At 37.1% G+C, this 24,964-nt stretch overlaps 1 protein-coding gene across 1 annotated transcript in view; it reads left to right on the plus strand.

The window, feature by feature from the left end:
* The window catches only part of Grm3 (glutamate metabotropic receptor 3), an 83,143-nt gene that overhangs the window by 43,303 nt on the left and 14,876 nt on the right, over positions 1-24,964 (plus strand). Inside the window, exon 3 of the mRNA XM_048337880.1 lies at positions 17,204-18,270. Coding sequence (XP_048193837.1) covers positions 17,204-18,270 — 1,067 coding nt within the window. The remainder of the gene's footprint in view (positions 1-17,203; positions 18,271-24,964) is intronic.

Here is a 24,964-nt window from a genome sequence, read left to right on the forward strand (position 1 = left end):
TATTGTTTGGAGCCTACCAGGCTAATTTCCATGAAAGGATCATAGGTGTGTCCTTGTATCTACTAGATGCTAGGTAAATAAATGAATGTATTGAAGTTAGATCAAGTACAATGGGATAAAAAAGGAATGTCAAGTATTGTGAGGTCAGAAACAAATATAATATATGTCTTGAGATAGGAAAAGTCCAGTTCTATTGGAACTTGGAGAGAAAACCCCTCTGCCCTTGCTAATGGGTTGTGATCAAGAGAGTGGCATTGAAAGTGTAGTTTCTAGGAAAACTGCTCTAACTGCAGCATGGAGAATACATAAAGTAAGGATAGGATAGGAATTTTAACTCAAAAACGGAAACCAGGTACAATATTGAAAAATCTCCTACTCTGTAACTATATAAAGCCAGGTGCTCTTACTTGTCTTAAAAAAAGAGGATAGTAATAGAATCCAACTTACTGTTTGAGGTACAAATGTGATCTGGAAAAACAATCCTAAATATGCTCTTAAAAGGTACTACCAACAAATAAGATGCTCAAGACAATGACAGTAAACTTATGCCAACAAAGCAACTATCAAGTATGTTCCCTGCAGCCAGGAAGAGAATTGAATCTACTGAAGTACACAATGCAACACACACATGTTCATGCACACACACAAAAACATACACACCCACACATCTGAGCCTGCCTCCTTATTCAGGATTTCAATCTGCAGAATAGAGCCTTTACTTGTATTGTAGATCACTTTTTTCCACAAAATGTCCATTTATAGGAATCCTTAAGTCACATGTAAAGGTCTGTGTTCCTGACCAAAAAAAAAGCCCTGACTGTCATTCACTAAGCACTTATGCTATGATTACTATGTGGCTCTTATGCTATCATATTAATACATTGGCATGTGCACTTAAGACAACTAAATCAGCATGTGATAATATCTACAGCAGATTCACTCAGAGCTAATGGAAGCACTAAGAAGAATGAGCATGCAAATTAGACCGGAAGATCTAAGAACCAGAATAGCTTAAGGTAGACTATTTGATAGCTGGAAACATTAGTGCTAAAATTATATAGGCCTCAACATCATCTTCATACTACTAGTTAGATATCTTAACTTCTTTCATACCAAGTTCTTCAATCTATAAATTGTCAAAAAGGAGTCACTTCACTGGGTTAAATTAAGTCAGATGATGATATGTGCAAACCATAGGAGTTGATACATACTGTGTACTCAAACAGATGCTTATCCAGCAAAATAATCTATATAGTTTCTGATTTCGCCCTATGTCATTAAAGCAAGGAACTGCAAAGACGGTACATGCTAGAGTAGACTAAGGATATGTTTAATAATAAAGGAATATTCTTGCCAGTTGTCCCAATGTCCAGGAGAAGTCTGTGGGTGTCACTTCTCTGGAAATGACAGAAAGTGAATACAACAATTAAGAATGAAAGAGAAAAGTATGGTCCTACAGTACTACAGAGTAGGACAGCTTCCTGGGCAAGCAGGTGTCCTTGTTGACCATAAGCTTCTTTTCAGGGTGTCATGTTCCTACCTCAATGATCAGACCTCTCTCTGATCAAAACTGGGCAGAAAAAACCTAAGACCCTGTCAATCTTCCCAGAATGCTGCCTAAGCATCTGTCCCAACATCCTTGTGATGATATAAAATATATCCCCATGAGCTGCTCAAAGAGTTCCAACTAGTCCACTTGAAAGCAAACTTCACTTTATACACCAATTATCACAGCTGGAGATGCTTGATGCCGTTTGCTGCATTCATGGGATGAAAATAAAAAAAAAAAAGAAAGAGCTGTCATTGTTTGTATGTCTTTATGCATGTGTGGGAAGCAGTAAGTCTAAAGAAAAAAATGTGTTGTTTTTTTTTACCTTTTCTCTTTATTCTGCAACAATTTTTGCAAATTTCTTCCTTCTAAAACCACACATTAGCAAGCAAGGCTTTGTATAAAGGACTTTACATTCATCCCAATTGCTCTCATAAAAATGCTACTCCCTGGGCTTCAAATGAGTTACCATACAGTGCATTCAAGAAAGACAATCATAAATCCTAAAGCCTACAAAAGAAATACTCAAGTGACAATTTTGAAAAGGTTTGAAGGTATTGAAAACTGACCACTGTAGCAAGACAATCAGAGCTGGAGAGGCTGAGCTGAGGCTAATGCTATGCTTTCCAGCAGGCCTAGGGGTACAAGTGCATCACAATGGCTGTGATCAGCAGCAGAAGAAAAGACTCACCTGAAAACTGCAATTTCTGAAGTGCAATTACTCACGGACACTTGATCAAAGATGTTCAGTGTTCTAACACGTGAACACCAAAATCACAGGCCATCTCACCTCCTTCCAACATTGTCCATTACTAGCTCTAAAATGGAAAGCACTTGCTATGGTTTGAGAAAAAAAGAGGAAGAGTCTATCCCAGGCTACAGAAGTTATTCTGAGATCAAAATAAAGTGAGAATGAAATATGTAAGAGACATAAGGATATATCTGCCAAGTTCTGAGTAAACCTAGAGTTGGGAAGTTTTCTCCAAACTGTCAAATATTTTTTTCTATCATTCCAAAGTTATCTGTTCTCAAATTGTTATTTTGAATGTAATTAGGAAAATGCTTTCATTCTGTGTACTATGCATTCAGAATTTTATAAAACGAACCTATGAGTAACTTGTATCGTGATTTTATTTTATACCTCAGTCCCTCTGGGGGGAAATTTTTGATGTGTAGAAAGTGTCTGTCTCATAACACATGGAAAGGGTTTGAATGGTGTGAGAATGGATAGTGGTGGAGAATGGAAACTGGGCAGATAAAACTCAAGCATGTGATAATTTTATACAATAAGACTTATACCAGGATCTCAACTATCTTGCTTGACTACAGAGGTAAGAAAGTATTATTGTTATCTCTATTTTTAAATAGGTAACTGATACCTTAAATTGCATTTTTCAAATAAATGAAGGCACTGTATATTGAGAATTCTCTACAAGCCTAAAATCTAAATAGTTTCTAATTATTTTTCAATTCTTAGCTGCTGCTATATGTAATACTAGCTATTCAGGAGGCTTAGATCAGAGGACTGTGGTTCAAAGTCAGCCCATTCTATATTTGTGAGATTCATATCCAGTTAACCATCAAAAATCTGGAAGTGGAGCTGTGGCTCAAGTAGTAGAGTACTAGCCTTAAACTAGAGCTCAGGGACAGTGCCCTGGCCCAGAATACACACACACACACACACACACACACACACACACACACACACACACACACACCCCACAATGATTTGAGTATTTACCCCAAATATACTAAGTTCCTTCAAAGGATAATGATCATATAGTAATCAAGTATTTACCTTACATCTGCATAAGAATTCGAAACGGTTAAAAAAAAAAAAACTGTAGTGAGTGTGTGTGTATGTGTGTGTGCGTGCGCACGTGCGTTTTCTTTTTTAATACTGGGGGTTGAACGCAGGACATTGAACCACTGAGCTACATTCCAACCCTGCTTAAGAATTTTTAAAATGTGAAATATCCGCAAACATTTAAAGATTTCTTGCCTTATGCTCCCTATGTCATTATTTTCTTCTTTAATTCCCATGTTCATTCTCCCAGCACACACTTATTAAGTGTTAGACATTATGGTGGACAAAATTCTGCTTCCAAAACTCTTACAGGTCTTCTGAAAGAAAAGAATAGGAAATAGGCAAGCATGTCCACACAGAGACTAGAACAAAGTAAAGTACTCAGCCTCCCACACTCTCTTCAATAGCCCTTCATGCCCACACTTCAGCAAAGATCTCTCGGAAAGTATAGAGAGGCAATGTCACATGTTCTTTCTTGCTCATCTCTGAAGCCAAGATTATGTCCTGCAAACGAAGTCCAACAGTTTTCCACTGCTTCTACCTTTACATTTGTATGTGTGCGGGAGCACGCATGACTATGCCTGTGCTCATACACATGTTAACATCTAGTTTTAGCAGAAGTAATCAGGCAATATTTTGGTGAGAGTTCAGTTCGTTTACAAGTGATTTGAAAAAGTTGGAGGGAAAAGGACAATATTGCACATGATAAGCTTCAAGTTAAAAGTCTGAGTGAAGACTAGTAAACTTTATTAGGAAGGGTGATGATATACACTTACAGGTAGTTTTAGTTTAATTTAGTTATGTAAGGTCTTCAATCTGAAGAACTATTGTTGGTTGATACAACAATCACAGGAAAGAATCTTAAGCTGTTTAACCAGAGATCATAAAATGCCCCTTTCTGAGTACATGTTTAAGAATAAAATTCCCCTTTCTGGTTATGCAACAGTGGACACTCACTCATTTGTGAACTCAGTCATTGAACATTTACTGAATACTTGACAGATACAGATTTAACAATCAAGTCAAAAACCACATCTACATGTAAGGTACAGAATTAAATACTCTCAATGGAATGGTTGAAACGTGACACACAAGAAGTGTTCCAAAAGTGGCAAATTTGAGATACAAATGTAGACACCAGGCTCAAGAAAAAGTAACACCTGTCACCTGGTAAAGGGGCTCAGAGTCAGTGCTGGATTTACAGTTCTGGTGGCATAGTACCAGCTGTTAGACATAGTATTAAATATTTAGTTCAAGTTTTGGTCCTGAAAAAAGGTGATGTAGGGAGGCAAAGAGAAGGGTCTTATTTGACACTTGGGACCCAGAGTATGTTTTTATTTGAGGAAACAAATTTTAATCTTGTTACCAACTAAGCAAATATCTGATCTCCTCTCCCATCCTTTAAAAACCAACTTATTTGATAGAGTTGAGCATACATCAGAAACCCAAAACACTGATTTTCCACAATCAAAATCTCAGTGATATGTAAGGTTTTAGTTGATCTTCAGAGCTGATGTCAAGCCTACTTACCCATTTGTATGAAGAGTGAGAGGCACATCTTCCTTGCTCACCTGCTGCCAGGAGCAGGACCATAGATGGTAGGGTAGCTCCTCCCCCACAGCCTAGGAATGGGAAGTGTAAATATGCATCTGAAAAGATGCTCTCTTTATGAGGGAGCCATTGGAGGTAGAAGTCCTGCTCACAAACCCCTGCTCACTTCTCTTTTAAGTGTTAGGATCCTGCCCATTATGGAAGAAAGCCCAGCAAATGACTACCTCTGCCAATCACCTCTCAGCTTCTCTGAAGGGTGACAAAATAAAATAGTGGGAAAAGTGCAAACTAGGAATTAATGTTTCTGCCCCCTGCCTCTCTCCCCACCCCTCTTCCCCAGACTGAGGATAAAACATGTTTAAGAATAAGAATATTATTTTTCCAAAGGATATCATTTTAGGAATGCTGGGAAAACTTCCTGTCTAAAATTTTTCTTCATTGAGATACCAGATTCTCCCACCAATAATACATCTGTGATAGTATTTGATACTGTCCTTTAGCAGGATTGGTTAATATCACTGTTCCTGAAAGGGGAAAAAGCATAATGCAAGGGTTAGTACCTGGATATGAATTTGTATTGCTTGAGGATACATGGCCAGCGTGGGGATTGGGAACAAGAAGGTATACTGACTGCAAAAGGCAAAGAAATAGGAAGTCGAAGAGAATGATTTTTGTGCCTACTTTACAGTTACACATCTGGTTAAGAATTGACATGTTAATAGCATAATTCTCACATTCCCCAACTACTAACTTTCTCCATCTTCTTAAAGGATGACTGTGAAGAAAGATGGATGTTAACATTGCCCAGTCCTCTGATTTTTCAGTAAAAGTGAAACAGAGAGTAACTCTAAAGAAAGAAATATAAGTAATGCAGGTATTGGTATATAATTGTTGTGCTTAAGGGATAAGCCAGGGAACCATAAACTAGTTAAGTTTATCTACTTTGTCAGTTTAACACAATTGGGGAGAGAGTATAAGTACAAGTCAGATGAGAAATCATTTCTAGGGTTGGCCAATTTTTATAAATCAAATTTATGGTACCCCAAGTACCATTATTTTTAGAATTTTTCAAAATAGAAATTGTAGCTCGTGGGGGGGGAGAAAAAATTAAATGACAACTTTTGATTTTGTCACCTTAATTATTTGCAGTGGAGATAGGAATTCTTTCAGATGATGTAGGTTGAAAATGTCTTAGCAATATGTGAGTATGCTGGCTGACCTTGAAATCTTGTGGTTCGGTAATGGAGCTTCTCTCTGGGAAGAGAGAGCATTAAGCTGTGCTACAGTGGCTTAGGACAACTTCACAATAGAGCAGCATGCTGGCAGAAGAAGCAATTTATTTTCTCTTGTATTCTCCTTACATGATACTACACAGAGTCAAATGCCAGTCTATGCATGATGTGTCAGATGACAGAATAGAAATTAATTTGTTTCACCCATGGAAATTTCCATTTCTGTATGCTAAGCTTCTCTGCTTATCTTTGGCACATTCATCCTCAGAAACTGAATAAAATTTCTTCTGTTCTGCTTTTTTATATAAAGAAGTCTATTGTTTGCCTAAAAATGGGAAAGCTCATTTTATTAAGTATTCTTGTTACTATGATTGCATCCTTCAGACTATTAGCTCTGCTGCAACGTGCAAATCCTTTTTAAATAGTTTGCACTGCTAACTTCCTTGGAGCATCTCTGAATGTGATTTTCTCAGCCATTTTGCCTTCTGTCCACACCACGTGTCACACTTCTGCAGTACTTAGATCTGACAGACAGCAGGTGGAGAAGTGATTCAAGAGCAGAACAATGGCAAGCTTAGACTCCCTTCTTTTTAAAAAATGGTCATGGAGATATATATGAATGTATCTGTGTAATATATATATATATATATATATATATATATATACAACTTTGTCTTGGACAAAGCCATTTTTCTCTCTTCTGTTGTTCTTATTTTATTTATACTCTACTATATGACATAGTCACATTTAAGAAAAAAAAACATGAGGACATGTCAGAATTCAAAATTTGTCTTTGCAAACAAGAGCCCATTGATGAGAGTTGCAAAGGCCCATATGATTCTTGAGCACTCAGCTTTGTGCTAGAGCTCAAAATCAAATGGGAGAAAAGTTCCCACAGAGACCCTGCTTAACTCTCCGTAAGAGCAGTATATTTTCTGTGCATCAAATCTAAAATACTGTGTTTCCTGTTCCTGCAACAGATGTGAATTTGATTCTTTGCTTAAAGGTGACTGATAGGAACTGGTGACCATTTTTCAAAATAGGGTAACCATGAAGATCTGTGTGAAATAGGATCTGTGGTAAAGACCAGAATGGGGTGCAGTGAGGTTCACAGGAGGCTTTTACTGAATTGAGAAAGGAGATTACTGCAGAGGGAGATAATAAAGGATATGTACAAACTGAGAGTAGCTGTAGGCATTACTACCCAGACCTTTTCTTGAAGAAATCTAAGACCATAAAGATCTTTTTTTATGGAATGGGCATTTTCCATTTGCAGTGCAGATGAAAATTTCAAAACATATCCAGAAATCCAGACTTTCATTACCCTAAGTAAAGTCTTTCTAGCATTGTTGACATTGCAGGCTGCCTAATTGCTTTTTTGAGGTAGTGCCATGTGCAGTGTGGGGTGTTGAGTAGCACACCATCATAAACCCACAAGATGCTATTAGTAAATATTCTCCTGCTCCAGATTAGTTATTCTAGATCTTGGCTACACAGCAGTATGCCAAACTCTCAAAGTCAAGGACACTTCTCACATTCATATTTAATTGTCCATGTTATGGCCAAGGAATTAGCTTGGCTTTTAGGTTCCTGATGTGATTCTAATGGTCTAATGATAAGTTTGGGAAACAATTCACAGAAGCCTACTATGCATCCAGAATTGCCTTAGATGAAGAGAGTACAAAGATAAATGAGTCATTATTCCAGGCACAGAGAAGCTTAGGATTTAGTGAAGAGATAGACACAAACTGGGTCTTTTCAATGCACAATGGTCAATTTCCTTTAAATTCCCAACATAGTATTATGACAGAGGAGGGGTTCTTCAGAAATATGTCAGCAGCAGAAATCCTCACATTTTAAAACCCGATGTTCATAATATTAGAATAGGTAAAGCAAATTAAAGTGACACAAAAGTTAACCATAGAGAATTGATAAATCAGAACTTGAACATAAAAGTTAAGAATTAATTGAGCATTAAAATTAAGAGCTATTTCTACTGAATAATGCCATTAAGCAAGTGAAAAGATAAGCCAGAGGGAGAAAAGATATTTGTAACCCATACATTTCAAAAGCAATCATTTGCCAAATATATTTTAGAACTTACTGCAAATTCAAAAACAGAAAATCCAACTAAAGTGAGATTATAAGGTTCTTTATAAAATACATTAAAAATTTTGTTATTAACTTATGAAAAAGTGTTCAATATCATTTAATAGATAAACTAAAAAGAATTTCACAATGTGATCCCACATTTCCAATGGAATATTTACAATTATATGAAAACAATATAAAGCTACTCAAACTTACATACACTAGAATTACTTTGTTGTGTATACATACAAACACATACTAGAAATCATACATATGTATGCCAAAAGGTAAGTACATGAGTACTCACATGGCATATTGCCAGTGCTTCATATCTCCTCTGCTAGTTCCTTTCTATTTCAGTTTTGCACTGCTTTGATACCTCCCAAATCAACTGCTCACATTCAAAATTTAGTCTTGAATTTTCTTTTTGGATAACCCAGCTAATGAAACAGATTATTCATTTAAGCTATAAACCAAACAAAAAAAATAAAATGAAATAGTTATTGATAGGAGTATGGAAAAATAAGCTGTGATACATTATAGGAAAATAATTATTATATATCATTAAAAGTGAACCAACAATAGCTTCTATCACCCACATGAATAAATCTCACATACTTAATTTTAGGCACAAGGTGTTAGGTACATACTTTAGGATAATATTAACATATATTTTAATATTATATAAAAATGGTATCTGGATGTCATATGATGAATTGTATCCTCTCTCAAAAAGTCATAAACCTAGCACTTAGAATCTTATTTGAGCACATAATCTTTAAATGTGGAACCACGTTAAAATTACTTCATTACAGTCCTCTAATTCAATATGATTAGATTCCTTATATTTGGACACAGAGACAGAGATTCAGGGAGAACATTTGTAGGGGGAAAACCAGGAGTGACTCATCCACCATCAAAGGGACACCAAAGACTGAAGGCAAAGAGAGAGGCATTAAACACATTTCCCTCTATAGCACTCAGAAGGAACACCCCCATCAATATCAGAAAAGAAAACCAACAGTAAATCTGTCATTTTATTTTTTAATATATTTCTTTTTTTCATTTCTTTATTGTAAAAGTGATGTGCAGAGTGGTTACAGTTTCACAGGTAAGGCAGTGAGTACATTTCTTGTCCAATTTATTACCTCCTCCCTGATCCCCCGCCTCCCCCCTCCCCATTCCACTCTCCCCCCATGAGTTGTACAGTTGGTTTACAGCAGATAGTTTTGTAAGTATTGCTATTGCATTAGTTTGTCTTTATCCTTTGTCTCTTGATTTTTATTACCTTTCCCATCCCTAGTTCCAATACACGTATATACAATATCCAGGGTACTAAAATCAGTTACAGTGATCAAACAGGAGTAAAACCATGGGATAGAAAGACAAAAGAAAAAGCACATAATTTCACATGGTATATTGAAAATAACAACAACAATAATAAACCATTTGTTTCCATAACTTGGAGTTCATTTCAATTAGCATTACCTTATGTGTTCATCTGGACATAGCTATTGAACTATTTTAATCTTCTGCTAGGACTATCCTAGACATGTACTAGTTATTCCCAATGAGGAAAACCACAGTCTATGTTTCTTTGGGTCTGGCTCACTTCATTTAATATGATTTTTACCCCAAGTATATCCATTTCCTTACAAATGGAGCAATGCTATTCTTTCTGATAGAGGCATAAAATTTCATCATGTATACATATTCTGTCATTTTAATCCACCCCATTTGTGTTATGTTGTTACAATAGCCAGAGCATACCAATACACTAACAGAAGTTACAATGTAGCTGCTTTTATGGAGAAGGAAAGGTTGAGAAAGACATAGAATAGAAACAAGGAAACTGGTGCTCTTCTTAACTGGTTTGCTGTGTTTCTTAATAGCAAAAGTATTACATATGTGTGTTTGTGATCATTTGACTTCCTCTTATTCTCTTTCAGAACCATAATTGAGCCCTGTTTCGTACAGATTATTTTTTAGATAAGCTCTCCCATCCCATCTGTGTATGCACTTAAGTCATAACCCACCCTGTTTACACTTCCCATTGTTGCTAGGGTCACAGGCATGAAGCACTCTTGGTGCAGCTTCCTTCCATAAAGATAGCATCTCCCCACCTTTTCTGCCCTGGCTGACCTAGAAGCACAATCCTCCCAATCTCAGCCACCCATACATCTTGGAACAGTAGGCACATGCCTCTGTGCCCAGGTATGAATTGCAAAGGAACCTCGTGAATTTTTCTGCCTGGTCTTGAAAGTCCATCCTCCAATTCTCAGCCTCCTTAGTAATTAGGATTACAGGCATGATCACTCGGCTACGGTAGGTTCTTCCTGAGCATTTTTCTCATGCAAGACTGAGCACTTAAGACATCTAAGTGGTACTTTGTCCCAGCTACAACACTAAGTTGTTAACTGCCATAAATGCTTCATTAACTTTGGTCTGTCTCTCTAGCAAAAGGGCTTTGGTTTCCTAACATGGCCATCCAAAGAAGATGCCATTTTCTGCCACCTCATTCTGATCTCTGTCGCAATTCATCAGATTGGTTCCAGACACTGTGGTGAGGCTTCGATTGTAAAATCAGCCACGTTTCTGCTAGTGATCTCCATTAGTATTTAAAAATGTGAAGCAGAGCATGGAGGCAATATACCCATGACTGAAGGCCTCTGAAGGCCATATTATTGTCTTACCTTAATTGGACTTCTGGCTGAAAAGGAAAAAAACATAAAGAAACAATTTAATTTTCTCCTGCCACTGACCCATGATCTTTCAAAAGAACAGACCTGACTCATTTGACTTATCTCTACAGAATGTTTCCTAGGAGGGCTGGTCACCTTGATATTAAACCTTTCAAATAAATACATGTGAAACAGAGGTCGTGACTAATTGCATAATGAGCTACATTAGAGATCATTTTGTTGACCTGAGAACATTCCAGGCTCCTTCTGAAAATGAAAGCCTGATGCTGAGGCATTAAAGTGATGAGCCACTTCAAGCTAGATTTTGGAGGAAGCTGTAAATCTTTTTTAAATAGCCTCTACCTTTCTGGTTATTTTTTTTCTCTCCTTATAGTTTGGGTCCCTTTGTGTTTATTGCAATACCAGTGAAAAGTGATTTATTTTTCCACTTCAAATGACGCTGTTCCCTTGGTAAGACCTGACTTGAGAAATAGCAAACTCCCTATAGTTTTCTTGCACTAAAGAACTGTGCATTTGATTGCAGAAGAATTGTGGTTCCAGTTCACTGGGTCTTAGCCATCTTCCTAGTGAATCTCTTGACCTCCAGGCAACTAGATGGAGATAGAAAGCAATAGGGTCAATACATTAAGGCTTCAACTTCACTGACACTTGAAGTCCTGAGAAGCACTGAAGAGCTTGCTTTCCTCAACTGCCTTCTAACCAACCAGAACAGGGCTGCATGTGGAATTGCAGTGCAAGAATAGGATTGCCCACATGTAGAACATGTGACAAACATTGTTCACTTTTCCTTGAAAGCTCGCCTTTCATTTCTCCTTTTTCATTCTAGTGTAGATATAGCAAATCTGTATCCAAGCTAAGGATCGGGGCACACCTGCTAACCATGCAGTGGTGTTTGGAATTTGTAATAACTTCATTTGAAGTAAGTGAATGCAATTTATATATTTAAAGGATTTGGACAGTTGGCCATATGTGACACATTTGATGTAACAAATTTAGTAAAATGTAGAAGGAATCTGGGAGTCATTTTTTGGTTTTGAACTCAGAATCTATGTGCATGTATTGCTAATAAAGCACTTTACCACTGAGTCACGCTTCCAGTCCTGATTTTTCAATCGTTATTTTAGAGTGAGCATCACTTCCTGCCCAGGCACATTCCTATACCACGATCCACTGCTTCTCCTCATTGCTGGATGTGTGGCATCTAGCTTCCCTATGCTGAGATGGAGCCTCCACAGGTTTTTCTGCTTGAGCTGGCCTACAGCTATGTGCCTCCCATTCTCAGACTCCCAAGTAACTAAGATTATGGAGTCATAAGATTCAACCTAAAAGACATTTGCCTGGGGGAGGGAGGAGTGAACTCAAAACATCATGTTTGTTTGGCAGGTGCCCTTTCCACTTAAACCACATACCCAGTTCCTTTTTTATCTTGCTTATTTATGAGGTAAGGTCTATCTTAATGCCTGGACCAGCATAGGCTGTTATCCTCCTACCAATGCCTCCATGTATTGCTAAAGACAGCCTTAGCCTCTGCTCCCTGTCAATGTACTCTTCTCAAAGCTAAGAATCACAGGCCTGTACCACTATGCCCAGCCATTGTCTGAAACAGATTCTTAAAAATGTTTTTGTCCTGGCTGGACTTGAACCGACATCCTCCAATATCTACCTCCCAAGTAGCTATAATTAAAGACTTTAGTCATCATACCTGGCTAAAGGTTTATTTTTATTAAAAGCCAAAATATTTGGATCTACTCATCTATTGGGGCATCTGGGCCTTTTCCATATCTTGACTATAGTGAATAGTACACCAATGAACATGGATGTGCAAGTGTCTTTATCATATCCTGGCTCATAATGTTCAGAGTGTATGCCCAGTCATAGGGAAGGTCTATGTTTAATTTTCTGAGGAATCTCCAGACTGCTGTCCAGGGTGGTTGTACTAGTTTACATTCCCACCAACAGTGCCATAGAGTTCTTTTTTCCCCACACCCACTGCCAACATTTGTTGTTCCAGTTCACAGTCTTGGCCAATCTAACCTGGGTGAGATAGGATCTCAGAGTTGTTTTGATTTGCATTTCCTTTATGGCCAGGGATGTTGAGCATTTCCTCATGTGTTTCTTTACAATTCTCACCTCTTCTTGTGAGAACTCTCTCCTTATCTCCTTTGCCCATTCAATGGTTGTTTTCTTGGGTTGGCAAGTGGTTGGATAGTAGGCCTTTTTCTGATGTACTACTGGTAAAGATCTTCTTCCAGGCTGTTGTCTGTCTTTCTCATTCAGTAACTGTTTCCTTAGCTGTGCAGAAACTTTATTTTGATAGTCCCATTTGCCAATTCTCTCTCCTATCTGTTGTGCCCCTGGAACACTTTTCAAGAAGTTTCTACCTATAACTATAAGTATAATGGGGATCCAAAAAATGTGGCACCTATACAAAATGGAATTTTACACAGCCATTAGAAAGAATAAAATACTGTCATTTGCAGGGAAATGGATGGAACTCGAACAATCATGTTAAGTAAGGTAAGCCAAGCTCAGAGAGACAAATGGCACATGTTCTCTCTGATATGCTGAAGTTAGATCTTAAACACACTGGGATATGACATATTCTACAGGATTCTAGATACTCTCACACAGTGAGACCAAAAGTGGATACTCGTAGGAGAGAAATGCAAAGTCCCACTGCCTAAGAGCATCTTCATATTTATATAAAATAATATACATGTTGCGACAAACCCCAAGATAAGGAAACAAGAGATCCCTCTCTCTTTTCTTTTCTTTTTTTAGTTTTAAATTTTTGATGATTCTATCTCCTTTACCTTATGTATGGTGTACTCAAGTGTGCATTTTCAGAAGGATTGAGGGGAGAATACAGAACACGAGGGGAAAAGGGAGAAAAAGTACATCAGTGTAGCTCATTGCACACTAATGAAAGTGAACTATACAACTGGTGGGTAGAGATTGTTTATCTATTTGTTTATCCTTATTTAAGGACTTCTTATAATATTTGAAACAGTATTATTTTTATGATTTATTTACTTTTCAAAATCTTCTACATCCTTGATGAATTATTCTAAGTTCATCATTTCCTTCATGTTGTCAGATTAATACATGTACATAATTTTATATGACTACACACTTAATACGAAAGAACTGAAATGATTGCCTTACCTTTCTGTAGTCCAGTCCCCACTTGTATGCACTTCAACTCTTCTATTCCTCTCTCTCCTGCTGGAACTCCTGTTGGTTGAATTTCAAAAAATTATTATTCTCTTCCTATCACTTTTTTCTACTTTCTGCCTAGCATTTTAGTCAAAGAGAGTTTTCGCAAAGGCATCTCTCAGTCCTAATATTGAATTTCTATTTCTGCTGTGTCATTTTCAAACACTCATTCTTATCCTCTGACTATTCCCTTTTAAGGACAATTCTTCATCTATCTCATAAGTGCATCTTTTCCCTTTCTCTCTCTGGGCAAACAGATGTTTTCAGTCCTTGTCCTTTCTTCCAGCATCATCCCTATTTCTCTAGGCTTCTCCCATTTTTTTTCTCTTTGAGTCTGTCTTTCAAGTTAGAAGTTTCCTTACATGTCTGGTGATGTCTTCCTTTCTAATTGTTAATTTTTGCGTAGGTAAACTATTCATATTATTGATCATGCAGAAAGTATAAAAAGACATTCAATAAAAGTTTCTCTCTTTTTGCTACCCATCTGTTCATTTTTATCTTTTGCCCATAAGTGTCCATTCTTCTTAAGTATCCTTCCAGAGTTCCCTGGTACACAGAAAAAAAATAAATAAATGTACACAAACCATAGCAGATTAAGCACCTTACTTTTGCAAACATATCAATATGACTTTTAGGTTTTGGGATTTTTGGAAATTTTTGGTTGTTGTTTTTGCCAGTACTGGGTCTTGAACTCTGGGCCTTCGCTCTATCCCTGAGCTTCTTTGGCTCAAGACTAGCTCTCTACCAATTGAGCCACAGCACCACTTCCAGCTTTTTCTAAGTAGTTTATTTGAGATAAGAATCAGCATACTTTCCTGTCAGGGCTGGCTTCAATCTCTGATCTACAGATCTCAGCCTCCTGAATAGCTAGGATTACAGGCATGAGCCACTCTTGTCTGGATGACTTTCAGGACTTTTTAACATGCCAATACCTAACAGAGAGAAAGCTATCTCATTTCTTTTTACAATGATGTAACATTTGTTTTGTTTATTTTTAATAAACCCTATTGATTAAGAATAGTTTCTTCTTTTTCATTGTTATGGGTAGATTTCATTTTTTTCTCTTTTAAACTGTTTTCCCATAAACATCATTATAGTAACATGTCTCACACATAGGCAAATTGAAATTGCTAAATTAAAAGTTTCATGCATCTTTGATTTTAAAAATTTTTGTCAGATTGGTATGTTAGAGGTATGCTAATTGAAACACCCAACAGAAAAAGAAATCTTACTTCACTCTGACTTCATTAATAGAATGTATGTCACCAATGCAATTAGTTTTCTTGTGAATATTAGTTTCCTCTTGGTGCTGTAAAAAAATTATCACAAACATGGTGGTTTGAAGCAACATATGTTTATTATCCAATAAGCTAGGAAGTCAGAAGTCCAAAATGTGACTCACCACACTATCAAAAAGCAAATTGGCAGGGCTATGAGAGCAATCCATTGTCTAGCTTGTTGTTACATGGAATGTTCAAAATTTTTCATGCAGTTAGGATTTATTATGTGGTTTCTGTATTTCTTAGCAATTTTAAAAGGGGCTTCCTCCACTTTGCTCTTCATTTCTGGAGTTTTTCTGGATTTGTTTTCTACAGATATAACACTAATCTTTTCAGTACTTATTTCAGTATGCTGTAAGATTTCAAGCCAGATCCATTTTTCCATTTGCTTAAACAGTTGCCCAACATTATGTATTAAGTAAATATCTTCACTTATTTGTGATGGCACCTTTAGCACATGCAAAATTCTAGCATGTACTAGCAATGTGTGATTACATATCACATTGGGAATACCAGCACTCTTCTAAGAAAAGGAGGAAAACTTGCCAGGGTGAAGCAGCTAAATACCTAGTAGACTAATGTAGGTGGTATGAAAATAAATCACCACATCTTCAGACTTACTCTAATGATAAAATGACAATTCAACCTTTACTGTATCAAGATGACAATGACATGTTAATAGCCACAGGAGGGCAAGGATCTACAGTGGGGAGGGGAGCAGGCTAAGTAAGAAGTAAACACACTTAAAAAGCCTAACTTCCCTTCTTCATTAATAGTTACTCTCTGGAGCACTATTCCTTGAGTACAAAATTCCTAAGGAACTTCATGCAAAATAATATTTAAGAGAATAAGTTGTCCTATGGAAACTTTAAAAGGTGATCAGTATAGCAGCAGACATTGATAAGAAAGACAGGTAACCTGAACTGACATGAAAGAGAGGAAGCTTAGATGCTTAGATACCTGATGATATCAGGGACATTGAGGGAGATAAAAGAAAACAGAAGGATACAGGGTTGAAACAAACCAATTTCTGAGAGCAACAAGCTCTGTACACTGAGAAACGAGTGTAAAAGATAATTTCATCTGCATATTGTTGATACTTTTAAGGTATCCATATATTTATGTGATGTATAAATATGTGTGTATGAAGTATGCCAAATATACTCCAAAACATTGAAATGTTAGTTTTAAAGGTTTATAAGTGAATTTTAATAGTAAACCTCAATTATTTTCTTTGTGAATTTTCTGAACTGTTTAAAGCACGCATTATGAATTTATAATGAGAATGTTTTCAAGTTTAAGGGACAAAGATTCTTCCTGTTAATTTCTTATTTTCACGAAAACATTCATGAAATTACATATTTTGGTAGCTGCACACCAATAAATATTTATTAAGACATGAGTTTATGCCAAATTCCTATTGTTAAATCTTTTAAGAAAAACAATATTTATACACCATATAGAATATGACATGTTTTCAGACCCCTGCTGCATAATAGCTCCTTTGAAGGAAGCCTTGCATTGTCCTCATTATTGTAACTGCACTTAGCAGCTATCAGAACTGTGGTAATGTTCAGTGAGTGAATTTATGAATGCCAAAGCATCTTTCCTAACTTTCAGTATGTAACTTTCCCTGGTGACTTACACATTATGTCAGCCTTGTAATTCCTATAACCTGTTATTTCAGTGGTGGTGTTTGACATAATTAGTGGATCATATATAGACACTTAAACAAATTCTCTCTTCTTTTTTCTCTTTCATTCTACATATCAAAGCTCCATTCAACCCAAATAACGATGCAGATAGTATCGTCAAGTTTGACACTTACGGAGATGGAATGGGCCGATACAACGTATTCAATTTCCAGTACCTGGGTGGAAAGTATTCTTACTTGAAAGTTGGTCACTGGGCTGAAACCTTATCTCTAGATGTTGACTCTATACACTGGTCCAGAAACTCAGTTCCCACTTCCCAGTGCAGTGATCCCTGTGCCCCCAATGAAATGAAGAACATGCAACCAGGCGATGTCTGCTGCTGGATCTGCATCCCCTGCGAACCCTATGAATATTTGGCTGACGAATTTACCTGTATGGATTGTGGGCCTGGACAATGGCCCAATGCAGACCTATCTGGCTGTTATGACCTTCCTGAGGACTACATCAAGTGGGAAGATGCCTGGGCCATTGGTCCAGTCACCATTGCCTGTCTGGGCTTTATGTGTACATGCATAGTTATAACGGTTTTTATCAAGCACAACAACACACCCTTGGTCAAGGCCTCAGGTCGAGAACTCTGCTACATCTTGTTGTTTGGAGTGGGCCTGTCCTACAGTATGACATTCTTCTTCATTGCCAAGCCCTCTCCTGTCATCTGTGCATTACGACGGCTTGGGCTGGGGACCTCCTTTGCTATCTGTTACTCAGCCCTACTGACCAAAACAAACTGCATTGCCCGAATCTTTGATGGGGTTAAGAATGGCGCTCAGAGGCCAAAATTTATCAGCCCCAGTTCTCAGGTTTTCATCTGTCTGGGTCTGATACTGGTGCAGATTGTGGTGGTGTGTGTGTGGCTCATCCTGGAAGCTCCAGGCACCAGAAGGTATACCCTCCCTGAGAAGCGAGAAACAGTCATTCTAAAGTGCAACGTCAAGGATTCCAGCATGCTGATCTCTCTTACCTACGACGTGATCCTGGTGATCTTATGCACTGTGTATGCCTTCAAAACAAGGAAGTGCCCGGAAAATTTCAATGAAGCCAAGTTCATAGGCTTTACCATGTATACCACCTGCATTATCTGGCTGGCCTTCCTACCTATATTTTATGTAACATCAAGTGACTACAGAGTAAGTCTTTTATTTCTTCTTTCCCTTGTCCTCTAATTTCTTCTTTCCTTTGCTCTTATGTAAAGGTTTTCTTGTGTGGGATTTAAAACTTTTATTTCAGCTTAGGAATGAATTGAGTAATTATAAATGCCACGATAACCTTGATATTCTATGTATCAATTAATTCATTATGTTTTAAAAGCATTAAATCAGTGCCTGCCTTACCCAGAACACTATGCTAGGTGCAAGGGAGGGAAAATAAGTGTAGAAGTCATCGTCACTCAAGTAATTTATAATCTAGTGGGAATGAATGTCATACATGACCATAAAATATCTTAAACTTAATTGAAAAGCAATTGGCAAGTGAATAAGACTTAGTGTCTAGAATTTATTGAGAATACTTCAAATTAGATGTGAGAAGATATACCCACAAAAGATCAATCTGTAAATTAAAATATACTTCCCACGTAATATTAAGCCAAGATTAGTTTATTTATTCATGCTTCATTGCTGTCCTAAAACAGATTAGAATACAACATTAATTTGCTCTACAATTGCTAAAGCTTTAGTCATGTACAAATATACTGAGTGTATGTAATATATATAGAGAGAGGCAAAAGATATTCCTTGAACTACTTAAAAGTTTTGTGGTTCATGCACAAGTCATTATTCATACAGACCTAATAGCAAATATTTCAAATACTTAGACCTCCATATAATTGCCATCTCATCTGAAGGAAAAATCATCATTCCATCATAATTTTCCAAAGTGTTACAACCATTCAGGCAATTTTCTACCAATAATTCTAATTTTTGTATGTTACAATGACAGGATATAAGAATGTTTTCTTACCATATGATGGTTCTTATTATCGATATTTCTGAAGTTATCATCTATTGTGAAACTGACATGCTACCTGCTGTGCAAATAAGGCATCTGAAGTTATCATCAAAGTTTTTCAGAAACAAAACAATTTCTTTTTCATGCCATGTGTTTCACAAAATGAAGCAGCTCTATAGATTATAATAATCCCCAATTTGAAGTGGCCACGGTGGCTCATGCCTGTAATCCTAGCTAGGCTAGGATCCTAGGATTGCGGTTCAAAGCTAGCTAGCCCAGGCAGGAAAGTCCATGAGACTCGTATCTCCAATAAACCACCAGAATACAGGAAATGGTGCTGTGGCTCAAGTGCTAAAGTGGTAGCCAGCCTTGAGCTGAAGATCTCAGGGACAGTGTCCAGGCCCATAGTTTGAGCCCCATCACTGATGATGATGATGATGATGATAATAATAATAGTCCCCAATTCTCTGTGTACCAGCAATCCTGACACTGCCAAGTGCTAGAAAACTGTAGTCCAAAGAGATCAAGTGAATATTATAGTTCAATTAGATAGGGAAGGGAAAGGTTAAGATGCCTGTGCCTTCAGTTAATAACGGATAATGTGCTTGAAAACCATCTAGAAAGGTTTTACATGTTCTTAACCACAAAAAGAAAGTATTAAATTTGTGGGTATTAAAAATTAATTAACGCAATTTGGACATTCCACAGTGTATTTATATTTCAAAACACCATGTCTCAAATGATGTGCATATATGATTTCTATAACTCTGTTTTCTTTGGGCCTTGAAGTCAGGGCCTGAATGCTATCCCTGAGCTTTTATGTTCAAGACTAGTATTCTGACACCTGAACTACAACTCCATTTGCAGCATTTGGGGCAGTTAATTGAAGATAAGGGTCTCATGGACTTTACTGTCAGGGCTGGCTTCAAACCATGATTCTCAGATCTCAGCCTCCTAAATAGCTAGGATTGCAGGCATTAAACATGGACAATATAAGCTATTATTAAAAAAGGAATCTATTTAAAGCATAGATTAAAGAAACTGGCATAAGTTAGTGTATCTAGTTTTTTCAAGCTACTTATAACCATGGGTCTTAAATCTGTGGGCTACAATAAGAGCTAAACAAGAAGAATGAAAAATTTAAGTACAGTGTCAGAGTGATGGTCAGGCATTTTAAGACCATTGGAAGCCAGGCTCATGCCTGTAATTCTAGCTACTCAGGAGGCTGAGATCTGAGGATCACAGTTCAAAGCCAGCCATTGCAGAAAGGTCCGTGAGGCTCTTATCTCCAATTAACCAACAAAAACTGGAAGTGGCACTGTGGCTTAATGTGGTAGAACACTATCCTTGAACTGAAGAAATCAGGGGCAGTGCCCAGGCCCAGAGTTCAAGCCCCATGACTGACAAAACTATATATGTGTACATATATATATGTACACATACATACACACATATATACATATATGTAAATTTTCTGAAAGCCTTTGTAAAGAGATTACATGATAACTGGGTCAATAAAATTAAAGGTAAAATATAAGAACCACAAAGAAGTGTGAACTTTGAAATGGAAAACGATTGTCAATGTCTCTCTCTCTGTCTCTCTCTCTCTCTATATATATATGTGTGTGTGTGTGTATATATATTATACATTTACACGAATCTGCAGGAAATCTTTCCTTCCTCTTCTTGTTAATGTTCTTGGGAAGCCCTACTTTGAACATATGACTTGAGATAATGAGATTGAAGAAGTTAAAGTTATTGCTTCCCTGGACATATAATTTTAAGCTATTTATTCTCAAAAGAGTTAGTTAAAGGAAACTAGCACAGACACTACTCCTGATGATCAACATAAACAGTACAGAAATCTAATTTTATTGAATTTGAAATCACACACACACACACACACACAGAGAGAGAGTTTATTTCCTTTGCATTGTAGCAATATAGAAGAGCAACTGACAGAACCAAATTATCTGAAAATGCCAAAGATTTTATCACCCGGCTGAAATTGTACAGTAAACGGAGCCAAGAGTGTGGAATGATTTTTTAAGGTCCATCCTGATCACACTAAGATATACTTAAACCTCACGTATCTTTGATAAATAATGTCAATCCTCAATTTTTTTTTCAAATGTAGCTTCTTGTTGAATCAACTTACGTTTTTAAAATTCTGCTATCTGTCTGAGACACAGCTCCAGTGATGAAGAAGTCATCACCTTGGTCTGTGGCCTGATTACCAGAATTTTTCCAAAACCCCAGGTGGCTCTAAATTCCAGTCAAGATTAAAAACATTTCCCTAATGAGTCACATGGTCTTCTTGTCCTATGGCTATGGGTAGTATGGCCTGTACTGATTTCAAACATTTGTCCAAGTTAGGAAATTGAAATGTTTTATATAAACGCCTAGATTCTTCATTTCTCTTTACATAACAAAACACATGGGCCTGAATTCCTATTTGCAACAATGAGGGGGACCTTAGTAATGCTGACCCCTCAAGACAGAGCACTCTTCCTTCCATCCCCCATAACTACCACCAATCCCTGGGTTCTTAGTGTGTCTCCCCTCACCTGGAAACCTTCAGTGGTCATATAATCATTTATACTTGGGATGATTGTTCTAGAAATGCAGGAAAAAAAATAAGATTAAAACTTTCCCAGACAAAAACCAGGTAGTGTACTCAGATAAGATACAGTGATAGTGCAGGTACAACCACAGGAAGGGGATACAGAGGATCATCAACAATAGAAGGTACGGTTTCACATGGCATGTTGAAAGTAATTAGAACAGTGATATAATAGCCGTTTCCATAACATGGAGTTCATTTCACTTAGCATCATCTATGTATACTAGTATTAGAACTAGGAAAGTGAAAGGGAATACCAAAATCGAGAGACACAGGATAAAAAGACAAATGACTACAAAAGCAATACTTGCAAAACTGTTTGGTGTAAACCAACTGAACAAGGAAGGCATGGGGGGAGAGGGAAAGGGGGAGGGGCAGGGGGGAAGGAAGGAGGAGGTAACAAACAGTACAAGAAATGTATCCAATGCCTAAAGTATGAAACTGTAACTTCTCTGTACATCAGTTTGACAATAAAAAAAAACAGGTAGTTCAGGAAGAATGAACAGCATTAGTGAGATGTGTATGGAAACTGGCAACTTGAATACATTATACCAGCGGAGGAATTTGTTTGCATAATGTTTAAGGGCTTTGAAGTCTTGAGGGTTTTTTTTCCTCTGGTTTCCTTTTAGCCGATTGTTAGCTTAGGCAAAAAGTCCCATGATAAACAGTAAGAGGGGAAGGAAAGAACAAATCTTTCCTGTTCAATTTTGCTGGTTGCTTTGCACACACGAGCTCACATCACCTCTTTAACACTTTGAAATACAAATTTTATTCTCCATTAGAGACATGAACAGACTCAAAAGAAAATCAACTTCTCAGCAGCACAGTTAAGAAACAATAGGACAATAGGACATCTAAAACTTTTCCCTGATACTGTACCTCAAACTTACCTTAATGTGAAATATCGATTTGAAGGAGAATAGAACAAGGAGGAATAATAGAAACTATTACAGGTATCCAAGATAGAGCAAGCAGGAACATTGGTAAAAATACAAAACTGTAATGAATTTTAGAGCATTTATGGAGGTCATTCTTGCTTAGTCACAACTGAACCTTCTCGGCTAGCTTAAGAATAGAACATTGAGCCATCAAGTACCCAATATATATTAAATTATGTAAATAAAACCTAGGTCATATTTTGGTGGAAATTCATTCATTCATTAATAGTAACTAATGAGTGTTTTGTAAGTCCATGTCCTCAAAATATTTGAGCACTTACACACATTGAAGATAGAGCTATCAATATAGACAAGTCCCTCTTCTTCTGTAATTCACTGTCTAGTAGGAGAAACAGGAAGAAAATAAAGAGCAAATAATGAATTAAAATGAAGGGTAACCCTTGCAGTGGTGTGTGCTGCTATGGGATTTTAAATTTTTTTCTTGGAAAGATGGTCACTCTAACATGTACTAAACATTAATGTGAATATCAATCACCAAAATATAATGTTGAAATAAAGATTTTGATTCAAAAAGGATTAGAGACCCTAATTTCTGACCAGCCTCAGTGAATGCAGATGCTGATAAGCAAAGGACCATGGTTTGAGAATAAAGATGTTGGATTGCAAGGAATAGATTAGTGATCTAAAACAATTATGACCTTAGCAGGCCCATTCACTTTTATGTCTCAGGTTATATACGGTTTGACAACTAGTTTTTTCTAGAAATATTTTTATTAAGAGTGGAAATGTCTAGACCTGTGTAATTATCAAACAGGGTTTTAATATAAAATCTTTTTTGCTCCAGAGTTCCCCCAGCCTCAGCTAAGAGCTTCAGTGGCTGGTTTCTCCCTTGTCCATGCTTATGTTCCCAAGTACACCAATGGATGTTACCCTCCCAACTATGATTAAAGGGTAATAAGGCAGAAGTAGGACAGTTCTTATGTGGTTGGATGGCTTTATGATTTTCAAGTCTCCACGTGCTTAAAGATATAGCCTTTATTATTTCCAAGACCATAGGTGCTTAAAGATACATAGTTGGAATGGCTAAAAGATGAGTAAAAAATGTTCATATGTGAATTTTCCATTTTCTTTGATTAATTTTATTTACTTCAGGTCCTTGGATGAGTTGGCTGGTAATTCTTTAGTCTTAGCTTTCGTTCTCAATGCCAAGGTCTCTAGCTGTATCCTTCCAGCCTCTTTCTACAACCGCCTTCAGGCTGTTCCATATTGGCCACGAACTACCCACAATGTCTCATGTGCAGGCAGTGTTATCTATGCTACCAGCAAATATCCTTTGCTTTAATAAAGTCTTGGAGAACAAACACTGCCTCAATATAGTAGTGAGTTTCTGTGTGATGCTATTAAAAGAATGAGAATTTTCACAACTTCTCAGAAACGAAGCTCAATCCACAACACCTGTAGCTTGTGGAGATGCAAATATTTCTGGGGAACAGCCACAGTAAAGCGCTCTTTACTAGGCTTGAAAGGACAGTATGGTACAGTTGATTTTCCAGGATATCTTACAAATAGCCTCCCTCTCCTCTTTGCTTGGAATGTCTAAAAGTGTGTGGGGAGCTTGAAGCAGTAAGGAAATGTTTTCAGAGAAGTTTTCCTTGAAATTCTGCACATTTAAATTTGTCTTATTCCCACTCCAATACTATGATATATGATGGTTTTCATATTGATTTCATAGTCAAATCTGAGGAAGAAAGAAGACAGGGCTAACATATTACCAATATGTGTACAAAACAAGTTATACCAGCTTTATCATTGCTCTTACATTAGAGAATTTCAGAGTAGCGTGTTTGGTTTTGGGGTTTTGGTTTTTTTTTTTTGAGAATTTGGTAATGAATAAAGAAACCTGTAATTGAGAGCCCAAGTGTGAAAGGTATTGGAATAAAGAAGACAAGAACTTTATGCTGGTAATGTGGCTTAGTGGTAGAGTGCTTGCCTAGCATATATGAAGCCCTGGGTTCAATTCCTCAGTACCATACCACATAAACAGAAAAAGATGGAAGTAGTTTTGTGGCTTACATGATAGAGCACTAGCTAGCCTTGAGCAAAAGAAGCTCAAGGACAGTGCCCAGGTCCTGAGTTCAAGCCCCAGGACTGGCAAAAAAAAGGACAAGAACTTTAAATAAGAAGATGGATATGCTTTTCACAGATAAAGTACAATTACTACAGCTAGAATTACATTACAAGAAGAGCCAAAATATTTAAAACAGGATTAACAGACATAAATGATAATGTACACCAGTAACCCCAGCATTTGGGAGGTAATGGCAGAAGGATCATGAGTTCAAGTCTAGCTTA

The sequence above is a fragment of the Perognathus longimembris genome, chromosome 2 (genome assembly GCF_023159225.1).
Source record: "Perognathus longimembris pacificus isolate PPM17 chromosome 2, ASM2315922v1, whole genome shotgun sequence".
Classification (NCBI taxonomy): Eukaryota; Metazoa; Chordata; class Mammalia; order Rodentia; family Heteromyidae; genus Perognathus; species Perognathus longimembris.